Source organism: Scyliorhinus canicula, chromosome 18 (assembly GCF_902713615.1).
Source record: "Scyliorhinus canicula chromosome 18, sScyCan1.1, whole genome shotgun sequence".
NCBI lineage: Eukaryota > Metazoa > Chordata > Chondrichthyes > Carcharhiniformes > Scyliorhinidae > Scyliorhinus > Scyliorhinus canicula.
Window position 1 is genome coordinate 117709295 of NC_052163.1, and position 18067 is coordinate 117727361.

General features: G+C 48.4%; 1 protein-coding gene across 2 annotated transcripts in view; it reads right to left on the reverse strand.

The window, feature by feature from the left end:
- LOC119953562 (insulin receptor-like) overlaps positions 1 to 18067 on the reverse strand; it is a 258898-nt gene that overhangs the window by 68317 nt on the left and 172514 nt on the right. For both annotated transcript variants that reach the window (XM_038777953.1, XM_038777954.1), the window contains exon 3: positions 8277 to 8595. In XM_038777953.1, coding sequence (XP_038633881.1) covers positions 8277 to 8595 — 319 coding nt within the window. The remainder of the gene's footprint in view (positions 1 to 8276; positions 8596 to 18067) is intronic.

Here is an 18067-nt window from a genome sequence, read left to right on the forward strand (position 1 = left end):
ACAATGCCAACCACTCTGCTACTGTGCCGCCCCACATTGCAGAATATAAAGATTAGTAAACTAATTTCTGATGTTGGTAATGAACAAAAACGGGCCTGGGGATCGGCGACAACAGCAAGTTGAGAATCTGACTCTGGTTGTAGGGGTAAAACTAGTTTCTTTTGCCAGCTCTCCGGATACTGGAGCATTAACCTAGAGCCTGGTGTACAGAAGCAGACCGCATAAATCTGCTTTAATTGGACAGCAAGAGGCAACTACAATCAAATCAGGACACAGCACCAGTGGGAAATAAAATCAGTAGAAAGTCTGCAACCAATCTGGGGCACAAAACAGGTGTTAAATGACAGTAGGACACTTATGCAAAGATAAATAAAGGCTTCCCATTTATTTCAAACCCTCCCACTCACAACCCCCGTCTTGGTGAAAACACCATGCCATGCTGGGGTTGAGGTAAACTCCCTTTTGGCTGTTCTACCGAAACCCAAAACCTCTTGTGGGAGCTCAGCTTGGCCGATTTGCAACTCATCCAACCACAGGAAGGCACCACCACCAAGTCCGGTACTGCATTCAGCAGACATCTCTAACCCACAGAATTCTCACCAGATCGAGTAGCTAATGGGATCTCCGAATGATTTCCCCACTCCTTAGCGGAGTGTAATATCAGTCGTTTACCCCCTTCCCTACCCCCTCCTACAGCTCATTAACCGCACACAGATCAGGGGCAGCACGGTGGCACAGAGGTTAGCACTGCTGCCTCATGACGCCGAGGTCCCAGTTCGATCCTGGCTCTGGGTCACTGTCGTGTGGAGTTTGCACATTCTCCCCGTGTCTGCGTGGGTTTCGCCCCCACAACCTAAAGATGTGCAGGGTAGGTGGATTGGACACACTAAAATGAAATGAAAATGAAATGAAAATCGCTTATTGTCACGGGTAGGCTTCAATGAAGTTACTGTGAAAAGCCCCTAGTCGCCACATTCCGGCGCCTGTCCGGGGAGGCTGGTACGGGAATCGAACCGTGCTGCTGGCCTGCTTGAAAAGCCAGCGATTTAGCTCAGTGAGCTAAACCAGCCCCTTAATTGGGAAAAAAAAAATTGGATACTTTAAATTTATTTAAAAAAAACCTTACACACATCAATGATTGGACTTGCAACCTCACTGGTCCTTGAAGACTTGATTTTAACATTACTGACCAGGGAAACACAAGGTCGAGATGGAGGTACTGAAGAAACTACAGGAGTATAAAGGGTAACGTACAAACTTAAAAAAAAAACACACAAGAAACAATTTTCCCTTTGTTTGAAAAAAGAGTGACGTTTTATATTGATACAGGCTCGGGATTTTGTAATGTAGGGGCTGCATAGCTGCAGATCTCCTTCAGCAGTGCAATTAAGGTCATAGACATTACATACACCATCGCTGCCAACACCACTCTGATCAGCCAGCAGGAGCTGTCTATCGCGTAGTTAAGTAACCCTCACTGATGAGGCACCTATTTAGATTGGTATTGCCAGCTGGAGGTTGATGCAGAGCATCGAAGCGCCTGCCAAATAAAAACTCCAACCCCAAATGACCCATGTCACAGATGGTGCTGTCTCACTGATCAAAACCAGCCTCAGTGCAAGGTAAACATGCCTTCGGGTTTCGATGTCTGGTGGCAAACTGGAGGCTCATCTGGACATTTGGGGGATTGGAAATAAACTCAAGCTGGAGTTTACAGAAAAAAAAACTTGGGGTGGCACGGTGGCGCAGTGGTTAGCGCTGCTGCCTCACGGCGCCGAGGACCCAGGTTCAATCCCGGCCCCGGGTCACTGTCCGTGTGAGGTTTGCACATTATAAGACCATAAGACAGAGGAACAGAATTAGGCCACTCGGCCCATCAAGTCTGCTCTGCCATTCAATCATGGCTGATATTTTCTCATCCCCATTCTCCTGCCTTCTCCCCATAACCCCAGATCCCCTTATTAATCAAGAACCTATCGAATGAAAAAAAATGAAATGAAAATCGCTTATTGTCACAAGTAGACTTGAAATGAAGTGACTGTGAAAAGCTCCTAGTCGCCAGATTCTGGCGCCTGTTCGGGGAGGCTGGTACGGGAATTGAACTGTGCTGCTGGCCTGCCTTGGTCTGCTTTCAAAGCCAGCGATTTAGCCCTGTGTCGATCTCGGTCTTAAAGACACTCAGTGATTTTGCTTCCACAGCCTTCTGCGGCAAAGAGTTCCACAGATTCACCACCCTCTGGCTGAAGAAACTCCTCCTCATCTCTGTTTTAAAGGTTCGTCCCTTTCGTCTGCGTGGGTCTCACCCCGCACAACCCAAAAGATGTGCAGGGTAGGTGGATGGGTCACGCTAAATTGTCCCCTAATTGGGGAAAAAAATGAATTGGGTACTTTAAATTTATAATAAATAAATAAAACGTGTACTAGGATATCAACAGGTGTAACCCTCTTCCCCCCCCCCCTCTTAATTCATGGATTCCCCAACAGCCCTGCTTTGTACAACACCTGATGAACCCGATGTCTAATTCGATCATTAATCGATATGAATGGGACAGTGGCTGACATTAACCTCATCAAAGCACTCAAGATAGAACCCCACGGGGCTCTTGCACACTGGTGCAAGAGCTACCAGAAGAAAAGTGATAAGGGAACCCATGCGGGGTTTGGGGGGTGCACACAAAGGCAGCAGGCAGCGAAGGGGCAGAGAGACTGCCTTTATATCAAATCTGTGCCAACGACAACAGAAGTGCCCCATTTGCGCCACCATCATCGCAATGTATAAAATGCCTCCTGCAATCGAGAACCAAAAATGCAGTCGGTCATCCTGGGCAGCAAAGGGTTAAGGCAACAGATTTAGGAAATTTCAGGATGACATGCTTTCAAATATTTCTGTCTGGAAGCTAAAGGGGTTGACTGCTTGATATGATGATCTACAGTGAACCGGTCACTCCCATAATCCAGAAATAGAACATCTGGGTCACCAAGACATCTCTGGCTTGCGCAGCTCGGCATGAATGATAGTCAGTACGGTTTAATAAAAAAAGGATGCCCTGCTGCATTTGAAACAGAATCTGGAAAGGAACAGTCTGAGAGAACATGCCATGCACAAGCCCGTTCGATCAAATGCTTCCACTTTCTTCTTTCAAGGAAATACAGGAATTTTATTTTGGGCGGCTGTCGTTGAATATCCTAGAGCATTTCATGTGTTTGCACTCCCCTCATGTGGGGTGAATAAAGACGACTGGTTGTTAACAGTTCAAATCCTCTTTTGTTAATATAAATTTAGAGTACTCAATAATTTTTTTCCCCAATTAAGGGGCAATTTAGCGTGGCCAATCCAGCTACCCTGCACATCTTTGGGTTGTGGGGGTGAGACTCACGCAGACACGGGGAGAATGTGCAAACTCCACACGGACAGTGACCCAGAGCCGGGATCGAACCTGGGACCTCGGTGCAAACCCTTGAAACATGGAAATTTCAGAATAGAAGGGAAACAGCTCAAGGCAGCTCTTCACCTGCTGCAGTCCACCCTCATCCCTGCTCTCATCCTTCTCATCCCCCGAGTTGGTCTTCTCCTTAGCTCTCAATATTTGTTTCCCCTTCAAATCAAGTCTCTCTCTCTCACAAGACTGGGGGTTTGGCCATTAAAAGGTTAATCCTTAACACTGTTCCAAATTAAACCAAAAATGTCAAATAATAGGACAGGGGTACAAACTGGGTAATTGATATGTGGTAACCAGGGATGATGTTAAGAAGCAACTCCCCATGGTAAAGAGGGCACACACGTGGGCCAGAGGGGGAACAAGGGCAAGCATGCGTGCCACAGGGGAAAAGAGGGCACGCACGCACGCCAGAGCGGGAAAGAGCGGGCATGAGAGCGGGCCAGAGGGGGAAAGAGGGCACGCATGCGGGCCAGAAGGGGGAAGAAGGCACGCATGGAGAGTGGTGAAAAAGGGCGGGTGTCGGAGGGGGGAGTTGAGAGGGAGCGCGGGCGTGAGAGGGAGCGCGGGCATGAGAGAGCGCACGGGCGTGAGAGAGCGCACGGGCGTGAGAGAGCGCACGGGCGTGAAAGAGTGATCTAATAGAGATAATTAATATGGAATGTTTCCTCTTGTGGGGAAGAGCATAACTGGAGGCCACAACATAAAAGAGACACCAAGTAATGCAGCAGAGAATTCAGAAGAAACCTCTTTACCCAGAAGTGGTGAGAATGTGGAACTCACTCCTCAGCAAGTGATTGAAACAAATGGTACAGATCCCTTTAAGGGGAAGTTGGACAAGAATATGAGGGAGATGGGTATTGAGAGTTTGGATGAGACAGTAAGTTCAACTGGAGCAAAAATGCTGAAAAGGCCTTTTATCTTTTTTTATGTATTTATGGGATATAGGCATCGCTGGTCAGGCCAGCATTCGTTGCCCATCCCTGATTGCCCTTGAGAAGGTAGTGGCAAGCTGCTTTCCTGAACCACTATAGTCCATGTGCTGCGATGGCGGGCGTTCCAGGATTCTGACAGTGTAGTCAAGGCAATATAGTTCCAAGTCAGGATGCCGAGTTGCTTGGAGGGAAATGTCCAGGAGTTCCCATGTGCCTCTTGACCTGGTCATATATCCTTTCTTTAAAAATTCATTCAAGGGATGTGGGCATTTATTGCTCATGAACGGAGTGGCTTGCTTTCAGAGAGTAGTTAAGAATCAACCACATTGCTGTGGGTCTGGAGTCACACATGGCCAGGAGACTAGGTTAGCATGGCAGATTCCCTTCATTTTACAATAATCAACAATGGTTTCATGGTCACCATTTGACTATTAATTCTGGATTCGATATGATGATCTACAGTGAACCGGTCACTCCCATAATCCAGAAATAGAACATCTGGGTCACCAAGACATCTCTGGCTTGTGCAGCTCGGCATGAATGATAGTCAGTACGGTTTAATAAAAAAAGGACGCCCTGGATTCTGGATCTGCATTAGGGTTAAGGATTCATACCCGGGTCCCCAGATCATTACCCAGGTTATCTCTGGGTGACTAGACCTGTGACAATACCACTTCGTCATCGCCAACCCTATGCATGCAATTACCGTTTTAAATTAAATTATGAGACTTTTCTCTGGAAAAAGATTGCATTTTCTTCCGTCCGTTAAAGCTGCACTCAGTCAGGTAAGTCCATCACACTCCTCACATGTAAATGGGGAGCTGGCTTTGGGGAGTCAGGAGATGAGTTACCACAGAATTCCCAGCCTCTGACCTGCTCCTGTAGCCACAGGCTGTTAAATTTCAGGTCAATGCTAATCCCCCAAGAGGTTAAAGGTGAAGCATTCAGCAATGGTCATGTCAATGAACGCCAAGGGTAGATGGTTAGATTCTGGGACTGGGGAAATATGCTTTGTAAACCGGGAAAGACTGAGATTACACAGAAAGGTTTAAATAACGCCTACCCTGGTGGAAAAATCAATGGCGGTGAAGTTCTTCATCACTTCAATGGGCAGCACACAGCTTTTTTTAAAAAAAATTCTTTTTTATATTGACCCACTGCTGTCTATGTGGCGTAGGTGCACCGACAGTGCTGTTAGGGAGGGAGCAAAAGCTGGGATTGTTTCTGTCCCATGATGGTCTGACAGCTTTGAGACTGTTCTGCAGGACTAAATTGTCATTTATGAGTCAGTGATGAATTGGCACATGTGAAGAGGCCAGCCTTTCATTTACCCACTTCATACCATCTCACAGTTTGCAAACAGCTGTTGTCGTGTTCTAAACACAGGCATGAGCTTACTTCAACTTCTCAAGAGCATTCGTATGAAACAAGAATTAAATGGGGAAGAACACATTGCCTATTTCGAAATCTAAAATATTTGGAATCAACAAGGACAGCAACTTGTCTTTAAGGAACTCCTTTAAAGTGGAAAATGTCACGAGACACTTCACAGATACGTAATCCAACGAAGGGAATGCCGAGGCAATGATAAAGATACATGGCGGAGAGGTGTGGCCAAAACAAGGTGGGTGCAGATGTGCAGGCTCAGTGTGGCAATTCCAGTGCACGGAGTTTTAACGGCTGGGGGCACTGGCTCAAATGGTGGGAGAAGTGAAGGGAGGGTAATGCGCTAGTGGCTGGAGTCAAAGGAATGTGGATGCTGTGATTGGGGAGGGTTTGTATTCAACAAGAAATGCAAATTGATGAAGCAATTAAAACACAGGGATGTGAATTATAAATTGCAGACACTGGAGGAGCATCAAAATGGTTTTGTGGGGCGGCATGTGACGCAGTGGTTAGCATTGCTGCCTACGGCACTGAGAACCCGGGTTCGAATCCCGGCTCTGGGTCACTGTCCGTGTGGAGTTTGCACATTCTCCCCATGTCTGCGTGGGTTTCACCCCCACAACCCAAAAGATGTGCAGGTTAGGTGGATTGGCCACGCTAAATTGCCCCTTAATTGGGAAAAAAAATAATTGGGTGCTCTAAATTTATACAAAAATGGCTTTGTGGAAGGGAAATTGTGTTTAACTAATTTATTTGATTTCTTTATAGCATATTTCTTTATGGATAAAAGGGAACCTGTAGATGTGGTGTACTTGGATTTCCAAAAGACAACTGATAAGGTTCCACATGAAAGATTTCTTCCTTTTAAAAAAATTAATAAATTTAGAGTACCCAATTATTTTTCCCCACAATTAAGCGGAAATTCAGCATGTCCAATCCACCCAGCCTGCACATCTTTGCGGTGTGGGGATGAGTCCCATGCAGACATGGGGAGAATGTGCAAACTCCACATGGACAGTGACCCGGAGCCGGGATTTGAACCAGGGTCCTCAGCGCCGTCAGGTAGCAGTGCTAACCACTGCACCACCGTGCCACCCTGGTTCGACATGAAAGATGACTGCATGAGGTAAGAGCACACATTGTCGGAGACAATATATTAGTATGCCTAAAGGGTTGTAGGGGTAATTGGGTATTTTACTGATGGGTCTTTAGCCCTGTTTGTATGCGGTCCTCCTGCGCCAAGTGCCATTATCTTGTGTAGCAACCTTTGATGTTGCGCCTGATCAAATGCCTTTTAGAAATCCAGGTTACTGTCTGTGTGGAGTTTGCACAGTCTCCAAAAGACAACCCAAAAGATGTGTTTAGGTGGATTGGCCACTCTAAATTGCCCCTTAATTGGAAAAAAATCATTTGGTACTCGAAATTTATACAAAAAGAAAACAAAAAGAAATGCAAGTACAGCACATCTATAGGCTCCCCTTCATCAACCTTGCTTGTTACTTCCTGGTCGGTAAGCTGTAACTAGTTGGGTGGCAAAGGGATCAGCCTTGGTGCTTCAACTATTTATAATCTATATAATTGACCTGGATGAAGGGACCAAACGTTTGATAGCTAAGCTTTCTGACGACACCAAGAAAGGTAAGGAAATAAGTTGTCAAGGAGGTAAAGAGCCTGAAAGCGACATAGATGGATTAAGTGAGCAAATCCCTGGGAGCGACTCGATAGGATAGACACATGGAGGATGTTTTTTTCTTGTGGGGAGACTAAGAGAATACAGTTTAAGAGTAAGAGGTCTCACTTTGTAAAGATGGAAATGAGGAAAGATATTTCCTCTTAAGAGGATTGTTAGTGCGTGGAATTCTCTTCCCCAGAAAGCAATGGAGGCTGGGTCACTGAATTTATTCACGGCTAAGACTGCTGATTGACAAGTTTGTTTTCTTTGCAGGGGGTACGAAAGGTGAAGTTCCAACAACAACCAGATCAGTCACCATCTTATCAAATGGCCGGGCAGGCTGAAAGGACCAAATGGTCTACCCCTCCCCCTATGCCCTATGTTCCTATTTACACCATTAACAGGGCAGCACGGTAGCACTGTGGATAGCACAATGGCTTCACAGCTCCAGGGTCCCAGGTTCAATTCCGGCTTGGGTCACTGTCTGTGCGGAGTCTGCACATCCTCCCCGTATGTGCGTGGGTTTCCTCCGGGTGCTCCGGTTTCCTCCCACAGTCCAAAGATGTGCAGGTTAGGTGGATTGGACATGATAAATTGCCCTTAGTGTCCAAAATTGCCCTTAGTGTTGGGTGGGGTTACTGGGTTATGGGGATAGGGTGGGGGTGTTGACCTTAGGTAGGGTGCTCTTTCCAAGATCCGGTGCAGACTCGATGGGCCGAATGGCCTCCTTCTGCACTGTAAATTCTACGAATTCCTCTCGCGCCGCCATGATGATTTTACAAGAAACCAGTTATCTATTGATGGTCAGAAATCTCTCGCCCACCTCATACCTCAGGGTGCGCTTACCTGGTCACGTTCACTATATATCCAGAGGGGCACTCGGGCATGCACTCTCCATTGTGGATGACGTATTGGGTGCACTCCGTCTCCTTGGATGGTTTGCATTCGTTGTGCAGCGTCTGACAAAAGGAGAAGGTCACGCAGCGCCACCCCTCGAACTTGTAGGTGCCGGCCGGGCAGTCTTTGATACACACACCGTTATAGTAGTAGTGTCGGCAAGCCACGCACTTTGCAGCGCTGCCTGGTGCCGTGCAGCTTCCCAGGCATTCGTCGTGACAGCACATGCCGCTGGGTGTACAGGCTCTCCGACCACACACTGAACAGACTGCAAAACAGGACAGGGAAAAAATGGGAAAACAAACTTTAGTTTAAAAACAACTGGCCTCTACACGGAGCCTGTATACTTGAGCCATTTTTTGTCTTCTGTGGTGAATGTGTAACTGGTAATACACACTGTACCTTACTGTTGTCCCTGTGGGCCCCATCTGTGAGCCACTGTGCGGCTCTGCCCACAGGGGGAGATGAGGAGCATGTACAGGGCTCCGCCCCCTTTAGGGAGTATAAGTGCTGCGGTCCTGCGAGACCACCCTCGGAATCGTGCAGTCGCAGGCAGGCTCAGTTGCAAGCCGATTAAAGCCACAGTTTACTCCAACTCGTGTCTCAGAGTGAATTGATGGTCGCATCATCATCAACATCCCATAAACAGCAGAGATAGCAAGCTAACTTGTCTGGTGATGCTGGTCAACAATAGTTAACATAGCTAAACATCCCAAAGCATTTTCATAGGAAAACCATCAGATAAAAACCGACACACCAAGGAGATATTAAGAAAGGTGATCAATGGCGTTTAAAGAGTTATGATTTAAGGTGTGTCTTGACTTAAACAATGAGAGAGATGTAGAGACACAGAGGGGTTTAGGCAGGAAATCCCACAGCTGAAGGAGAGTGAGAGAGAGAATGGGTGGCGAGTGAGAGAGAGGGACGAGGAAATCAGGGATGCACAATAGGCCAGAATTAGAGGAACACAGAGTCCTTGGAGGATTATACAATTGTGGAGATAACAGATTGGAGACATGTTGAGAACTCTCATCTTGGACAGACATGAAATATCCTAAACCTCAACCAAGTCCACGGGGCCGTTAAACACCCACTCAAGTAGATTTTCGTTTTCAGTGATAAGGGAGCCATTTGGTCCATGCCCCCAATTTATCCCTCAACGAACCGCACTAAAACAGAATAACTGGCCGTTATCACTTTGCTATTTTGGGAGCCTGCTGTGTACAAACTGGTTGCCACATTTCCTACATTATAACAATGACTCCAATTTAAAAATCGTTGACTGCAAAGTGCATTGAAATGCCCGATGTTGAGAGGTGCTATAGAAATTCAAGATACCCTTTCCTTATTGCCTCTCTCTTATTGCTGATGAAAAGTGCGTGTCGACTTTGGGACTTGCTCAGCTGCATTGCCTCCATGCCGTTAACCTCCCTCAGAGGAACACCCAGCTGGTCACGGGTATCTGCGGAATTGCACTCCAGACAATAGGAGAATTGGCTTTTTTTTTAAGAAGGTTTGTAGAGGCAGAGAGGGAAGTCATTGCAGACGACCCTGGAGATGAAGCAAGCGGGTGGTGATCCACGTGTACCCTCGGGATATTTCAGAACTGGTGGGCATCTTAAAGACTAGAATGTCAGAAAAACATAAGGAGCTGGTCATTGACTTCAGGAAGTGAAGTGTCGTACACACCCCTGTCTACATCAATGGGTGCCACGGCGGAGATGGCTGACAGCTTCAAATTCCTATATGTGCACATCACCGACAATCTGCCCTGGTCCACCCACGTTGACGCTATGACCAAGAAATTACAACAGCGCCTGTACTTCTTCAGGAAAGTGAGGAAATTTGGCATGTCCGCATTGACTCAATTTTTACAAATGCACCATAGAAAGCGTCCTATCTGGCTGCCTCACAACCTGGTATGGCAACTGCTTGGCCCAAGACCGTAAGAACTACAGATAGTGATAAACACAGCCCAGTCCATCCCGCAAAACCGCCTCCCATCCATTGACTCTGTCTACACCTCCCACTGCCGTGGGAAAACGGGCAGCTTAATCAAAGACTCCTCCCACCCGGATTATTATCTCATCCATCGGGCAAAATATGCAAAAACGTGCACGAACAGATTTAAACAGCTTCCTCCCCGCTATTACCAGACTCCTGAATGGCCCTTTTATGGACTGAACTGATCTCTCCACATATCTTCTCTACTGAGTAGTACTACACTCTATGCTTCGTCCGATGTCTGTGTCTACGTATTTACTTTGTGTATTTATCGTATGTCTGTTTTTTCCTGTATGGAACAATACTTTTCACTGTACCTCGGTACACGTGACAATAAATGAAATCCAAAAGGTCTTATGGACACAGGAACAATATAATTGAATTACGTTCTTCCTTTCATTAAAAAGTACATTTTGTATTCAAGTTCCTGTTTCGCGTCGTGCCGATTAAAGAAGAGTGGTGTATGTGTAAATTTGTTTTATTTATTTATTTATAAATTTAGAGTACCCAATTATTTTCTTCCAATTAAGGAGCAATTTGGCATGGCCAATCCACCTACCCTGCACATCTTTGGGTTGTGGGGGTGAAACCCACGCAGACACAGGGAGAATGTGCAAAATCCACATGGACAGTGACCCAGGGCCAGGATTCGAACCTGGGACCTCGGCGGCGTGAGGCAGCAGGGCTAACCCACAGCGCCACCGTGCTGCCCTATAAATTTGTTTTATTGGTTGATGACGCTGGTCAGTGTTCTGGTAATGGACTGTACAGGGAAAGACAGCACACTTTTAAACAAAACAACAGCGCACACAGCATCGTGCGTACACAAAGTCTGGCAATAGCAAGATTAATGACAGGCTTCCAGCCTTAGACTGGCCCAGTCTGTGACACATTTACGTAACAGTTTAGCCCATTGCCAAATGCAGTCTATGCGAACAAAAGCACCAGGTTAACCGATCAGATTCAACGGATGTACGTGATATGCAGATAGACACTGTGGTGAAAATCTAATTCTATCTATTGGACTTACAATACTACGCCCTTTGTTAAAACACCGACTGCCTCAGCATAGAATGACTTGTAACCCAATCTAGAGATTTAACTGTACATCGCGCCAATCATAACGGCAATCTGTTCAGTAAGAGCTATACTGTAATTAAGGGATCTTTTTTTCACCCTTTTGAAATGTTACACTGTGGTTTCGCTGGGTTATGCTTTTCGTGAGCCTGCACTTGTCATTTTCTGCCCCGAGACGATGGTTTGGTTCAGATAAGCCACATGAAGCCTGCACATTCTCAAGATCCTTGATTTTTGAGTTACGATACCAAGGTCTGAACAAGAGATCATCCCTATTCGGATCACGGTCAGGTTAACAATGTTTTTTTTGGCAGACTATTTTTGTGTGCCCCAAAACCCATCATTAAGTTTTCTTCTCTTTCTGGATCTACTAGCCACTTGCAAAAAAGATGTCAACGGGAAGGACAGAAATGGAGAATTTTACTGCAGCGCAATACATTGTCTTTAAATCAGCGGGCAGAAAATTCAATTGCGATATTTTCCACTTCAACTGGTCCCAGGATTACAAACCTCCTCCCGTCTTCAGTCTGCAATGTAAAAAGCCTTGAAATGTTTGCTGTCACATACCCACTTAGCTTTCCTAAACCATCGCATCCTCTCACCGGTCTTCCTCAAACTTGCTCTTGCGTAAATCGCATCTTCAACTTAGAAAATCAAAGTTTGGGGTGGCCAAAAAACATGGTACAGGAGATGGGTTACAGGCTGCTTTCGAAGAGGGGTGAGGGGAAGCTGTGGAAAGAATGTGAGGTGTCTAGGAGGTGAGTTTTTAAAAAATGTCTTTATTCTTTCGTGCGAATGCTGTCAAGGCCAGCATTTGTTGCCCACTCCTGATTTACCTTGAACCAGGTGGCATGTTGGGCAATTTCAGAGGGCAGTTAAGTGCGGATCTGACCAGGAAGTAGATTTCCTTCCCTAAAGGACATTAATCCATAAAGAGCAGCAATCAGTGATAGTTTTATTTGCAGATTTATTGACTGAATTCAAATTACATCAGCTGCCGTGGTGGGACATCAACCCATGTCCACAGAGCATTAGCCTGGTATCAGTCCAGCGGCATTACCACTACACAACCGTTGGGTAGCACAGGGGTTAGCACTCCAGCCTCACAGCACTAGGGACCCGGGTTCGAATCCCGGCCCTGGGTCAATGTCCGTGTGAAGTTCGCGCATTCTCCCTGTGTCTGCGTGGGTCTCGCCCCCACAACCCAAAGATGTGCAGGGTAGGTGGATGGGCCACGCTAAATTGCCCCTTAATTTGAACAATGAATTGGCTGCTCTAAATTTAAAAAACTTTTTTTTTTTAAATAAAGAACGGAGCAAGAAAATAAGAGAATCTGTAAACTGGGATAAAGATTTTTAATTAAAACCTTGCATTTCCACAGCATCTTTCGCAACCCAAGGACATACCAAGAGCCATTCTCCCTCAAGCAGTAACATGATAATGACCAGATGATCTCTTTCACCGGTGTCGGTTGAGGAGTAAATGGACATGGGGGAAAGCTTCTTTGTTCTTTGTTCCTGCTCTTCTTCAAAATAGCGCCATGGGATGTTCCGCATTCAAAGACAAGTGTCTTATCCAAGAAACAGCAGCTCCAGCAACGTTGCACATCCGCAGGATTGCACTGGACTGTCATAAGTCCACAATCCCAAGATGATGGGCTTTTGTCTTTACCAAAAGGCAACATATTTTTCCACGGGATAATGAAATATTTTGATCTCTTTTTAAGACATTCATCTTTTGGCATGCAGTTAAAATGAAAAATAACAGGAACCAATGAAGTGGGCTATATTCTAACAGATGGAAAGGGGTGGGCATCAGCAACTGCATATAGTAATGATACTAAAGATGCATTTGGCTGAAATTGGTCTGAAACTTTGACAGTACTAGCGCATTATTGAGCACAGGTAAGAGCTGTACCCAGTCAGTCTCAATACTGGTCTCATTGTCCATTTCTTTCTTCCCCTGTGCTCTCTCTCCCTCTCTCTTAAATTCCACACCACAGCAGTTCCAAGTGCATTCCTTCATGGTGTATGCAATTGCAATCAGTGTGCCCCTTCGACATAGGTCTGCGGTCCAAGAAATGAACGAGCGTCCTACATATATCAGATCACCAGATGGACAAGGATCAACTCAATCTCTGTTACTGTTGTGATTTGATATCACCAGCTGCTACCTTCACCAATGGTACTTAATCTAGAATTCAAAAACTTTTAAAAATGTTTTGTATTAGTCATAAAGGAAATTATGGAGCAGCAGTAAATTAGGAAGTCTATTTTTTTATGGTGCTTTCCTTAACTTCGTTTCTATCTCAGATAAAGAGAAAAAGAGAAATAAAAGTGAGCAAGGAAGATAGAGATAGAAGTAAATGTGCATGAAAGAGCGAGGGTCATTATCAGAGGAGAAAGGCGAGAGAGCACGGAAAAGCAAGAGGGGGAAATCGACGGGCGATGGGGAATCCAGGAGTGAGGGGGGAAATCGAGGAGCAAGGGGGGAATCCAGGAGCGAAGGGGGAATCCAGGAGCGAGGGGAAAACGAGGGGCGAAAATGAGGGGCGAGGGGAGAATCCAGGAGCAAGGGGAGAATCCAGGAGCAAGGGGAGAATCCAGGAGCAAGGGGAGAATCCAGGAGCAAGGGGAGAATCCAGGAGCAAGGGGAGAATCCAGGAGCAAGGGGAGAATCCAGGAGCGAGGGGAGAATCCAGGAGTGAGGGGAGAATCCAGGAGTGAGGGGGGATCAAGGAGGGGGGAAAATTGAGGAGCGAGGGTATCAGGGAGTGAGGGGGAATCGAGGAGCGACGGGGAAATTGAGGAGCGAGGGGGAAATTGAGGAGCGAGGGGGAATCAAGGAGAATCGAGGAGGGGGGGGAAATCGAGGAGCAAGGAGAATCAAGAAGGGGGAGAGTCGAGGGGAGGGAAATCAAGAGCGAGGAGAGTCGAGGTGGGGGGAAGAGAGGAGCTGGGGGGAAGCAAGGAGCGAGGGGAGAATCGAGGAGCGAGGGGAGAATCCAGGAGGGGGGGGGGGAAATTGAGGAGCGAGGGAATCGGGAAGTTTGGGTGAAATCGAGGAGCGAGGGGGAATCAAGGAGAGTTGAGGAGGGGGGGAAATCGAGGAGCAAGGAGAATCGAGAAGGGGGAGAGTCGAGGAGGGGGGAAGTCGAGGAGGGGGGAAATCGAGGAGGGGAGAGTCAAGGGGGGAAATCAAGAGCGAGGAGAGTCGAGGTGGGGGAATCGAGGAGCATGGGGGAGTCGAGGAGCAAGAGGGGAATCGAGGAGCGAGGACGGAATCGAGGAGCGAGTGGGGAATCGAGGAGCGAGGGGGAATCGAGGAGCGAGGGAGGATCAAGGAGGGGGGAAAATTGAGGAGCGAGGGAATCAGGGAGTGAGTGGGGAATCGAGGAGCGAGGGGGAAATTGAGGAGCGAGGGGGCAATTGAGGAGCGAGGGGGAATCAAGGAGAATCGAGGAGGGGGGGAAATCGAGGAGCAAGGAGAATCAAGAAGGGGGAGAGTCGAGGGGAGGGAAATCAAGAGCGAGGAGAGTCGAGGTGGGGGGAAGCGAGGAGCTGGGGGGAAGCAAGGAGCGAGGGGAGAATCGAGGAGGGAGGGGAGAATCCAGGAGCGAGGGAGAATCCAGGAGGGGGGGGGGGGGGGAAATTGAGGAGCGAGGGAATCGGGGAGTTTGGGTGAAATCGAGGAGCGAGGGGGAATCAAGGAGAGTTGAGGAGGGGGGGAAATCGAGGAGCAAGGAGAATCGAAAAGGGGGAGAGTCGAGGAGGGGGGAAATCGAGGAGGGGGAGAGTCATGGGGGGAAATCAAGAGCGAGGAGAGTCGAGGTGGGGGAATCGAGGAGCATGGGGGAGTCGAGGAGCGAGAGGGGAATCGAGGAGCGAGGACGGAATCGAGGAGCGAGTGGGGAATCGAGGAGCGAGGGGGAGTCGAGGAGCGAGGGGGAGTCGAGGAGCGAGGGGGAGTCAAGGGGGAGCGAGGGGGAGTCGAGGGGGAGCGAGGGGAGTCGAGGAGCGAGGGGGAGTCGAGGAGCAACGGGGAATAGAGGGGGAATCGAGGAGAATCGAGAGCGAGGAGAGTCGAGGAGCGAGGGGGGAGTCGAGGAGCGAGTCGAGGAGCGAGGGGGGAGTCGAGGAGCGAGTCGAGGAGCGAGGGGGGAGTCGAGGAGCGAGGGGGGAGTCGAGGAGCGAGGGGGGAGTCGAGGAGCGAGGGGGGAGTCGAGGAGCGAGGGGGAGTCGCGGAGCGAGGGGGAGTCGCGGAGCGAGGGGGAGTCGAGGAGCGAGGGGGAGTCGAGGAGCGAGGGGGAGTCGAGGAGCGAGTCGAGGAGCGAGGGGGGAATCCAGGAGCGACGGGGAATAGAGGAGCTAGGGGGGAAATCGAGGAGCGGGGGGAGAGAGAGGACGGGGTGGGAAGAGAGGCGGGGGAAAGAGAGAGTCAGACAGAAGTTGCTGTCATAGTAAAATTGTACCCATCTCAGATTTAACTCAGTTTGTGTATAGTCCACAGTTCAGGCTGTACTCTGGTACGTTCTTTCGTCTTGGCCACGCTGACCTCGGTTACAGTGACCTTAGCTTTGTTTTTTGTAGTGCACTTCTAAGTAGAGTAGTAAGGCAGACCAAACGTATCTGCCCGAGGGAAAGCAATAAATCAGTCTGCCTTTGTGCACTTTTCCCAGTCATGAATGACTGGATATCTGGACATGCTATGCCTCAAACAGAATGAATACTTACACGCCTGGTACTAGATTAGGGAATGCAGTTGGGCATGGTGGGAGGGGGGGGGCTCAGATCTGAATGAGGGGTTAAGGCAGAGTGATCAATATAGCTCCCCTCTGCTCTGCCACCACATCGATTGAGCTTACATGTCCACAGGTAGAACGGCCACTGGGAGACTGCCTCCCATCAAGGAACAGCTATGCGTTGTGGCAGAAAAAAAGGAGTTGTAAAGGAACTTACAATTTAGAAACACCGCCTGCGACCTCCCAAGTATATTACACCCAATTAAATCCGCTTTCCAAATGCAGTCGCTGCTGCATTGTAATGTAGCGAAATATTTGCGCACAGCAAGATCCCACAAACAGTAATCCGATAATCTGCTTCTGCGTCACGAGATCTTTTGTGCCCTCCCGATTTTCCAGACAGGTCCTCGTTTCAACGTGCCGACCCAAGGACAGCGCTGGGCTGGATTAGGTGCTAAAACCTCCGAGTTGAGGCTTGAAGCCACGACCTGATGACCATGGGGAAAGAGCTGACACTGAGATTCCCAGTTGCAGTGTCCCTTAGATTTGGAATTGATTTATTGTCACGTGTACCGGGGTTACAGTGAAAAGTATTGCTTTAGAACATAGAACAGTACAGCACAGAACAGTGCTTCGGCCCTCGATGTTGTGCCGAGCAATGATCACCCTATACCCGTAACCCAACAACCCCCCCCCCCCCCCCCCCCCCCCTTAACCTTACTATTAGGACACTACGGGCAATTTAGCATGGCCAATCCACCTAACCCGCACATCTTTGGACTGTGGGAGGAAACCGGAGCACCCGGAGGAAACTGGGTTTCGGTTGTACAGTGCAGACAGGTCGTTCCATACATGAAAAAACATAGGACACACGACGAATACATATTGCCATCACTACTCCAAGGACGGGCGGCGCCCTGTTGGCACTGAGCCAGAGGTTTATCAAATCGCCCACCTCTTGCTTGCGGCTGCTGCTCAGCACAAAGGTTTGAACGGCAGCACAGCTGCACTGGGAGGCCCTAAGGGAATGGGCGCTGGAGTCCGACGCACTATCGGGAACATTCCCAATTCTTGTTGCTGGCAATGTCTGACTCGCTGCCATGCAACCACAGGCCGAGCCTCAAAGGGAGATGGCACCAGTTGTAGGAGAGCTGGTTCCCGGTGACATGGATGTGTGTGGGATCAGACTGCTCCCATGTATCCCCAATGAATGTCCCATCTTTTATTTTGGAATAGGTAAACTGATGGAGAACAATTGCCATTCCGGTAGCAGCAACCTGAAGCTTACCCGTACCAGCCTCCCCGAACAGGCGCCGGAATGTGGCGACTAGGGGCTTTTCACAGTAACTTCATTTGAAGCCTACTTGTGACAATAATCGATTTTCATTTCATTTCAACTCGCTGATACGGTGCAGAAGGAAGCGATCTGGCCCATTGAGTCAGCGCCGGCCCCTGGAAAGAGCACCCCACTTAAGCCCCCGTAACCCCACCCAACCCTTTTGGACACCGAGGGCAATTTAGCGCGGCCAATCCACCTAACCTGCACGTCTTTGGGCCGTGGTAGGAAACCAGAGCACCCGGAGGAAACCCACTCAGACACGGGGAAACGTGCAGACTCCGCACACAGTGACCCAAGCCGGGAATCGAACCTGGGACCCTGGAGCTGTGAAGCTACTGTGCTAACCACTGTGCTACCATGCCGCTGTCTGGTCTCTGTGGCTTAACTGGTCAGTGCATTTTGCTGTTAACCCAAAGGATGGTGGTTCGAGACCACCCAGGGACGGGGGAACCTTCACTGTTTTCTCCCCTCAAGCATTCATCGTCTCAAACCGTTTCGAGCATAGAACATAGAACGATACAGCGCAGTACAGGCCCTTCGCCCCTCGATGTTGCACCGACATGGAAAAAAACTAAAGGC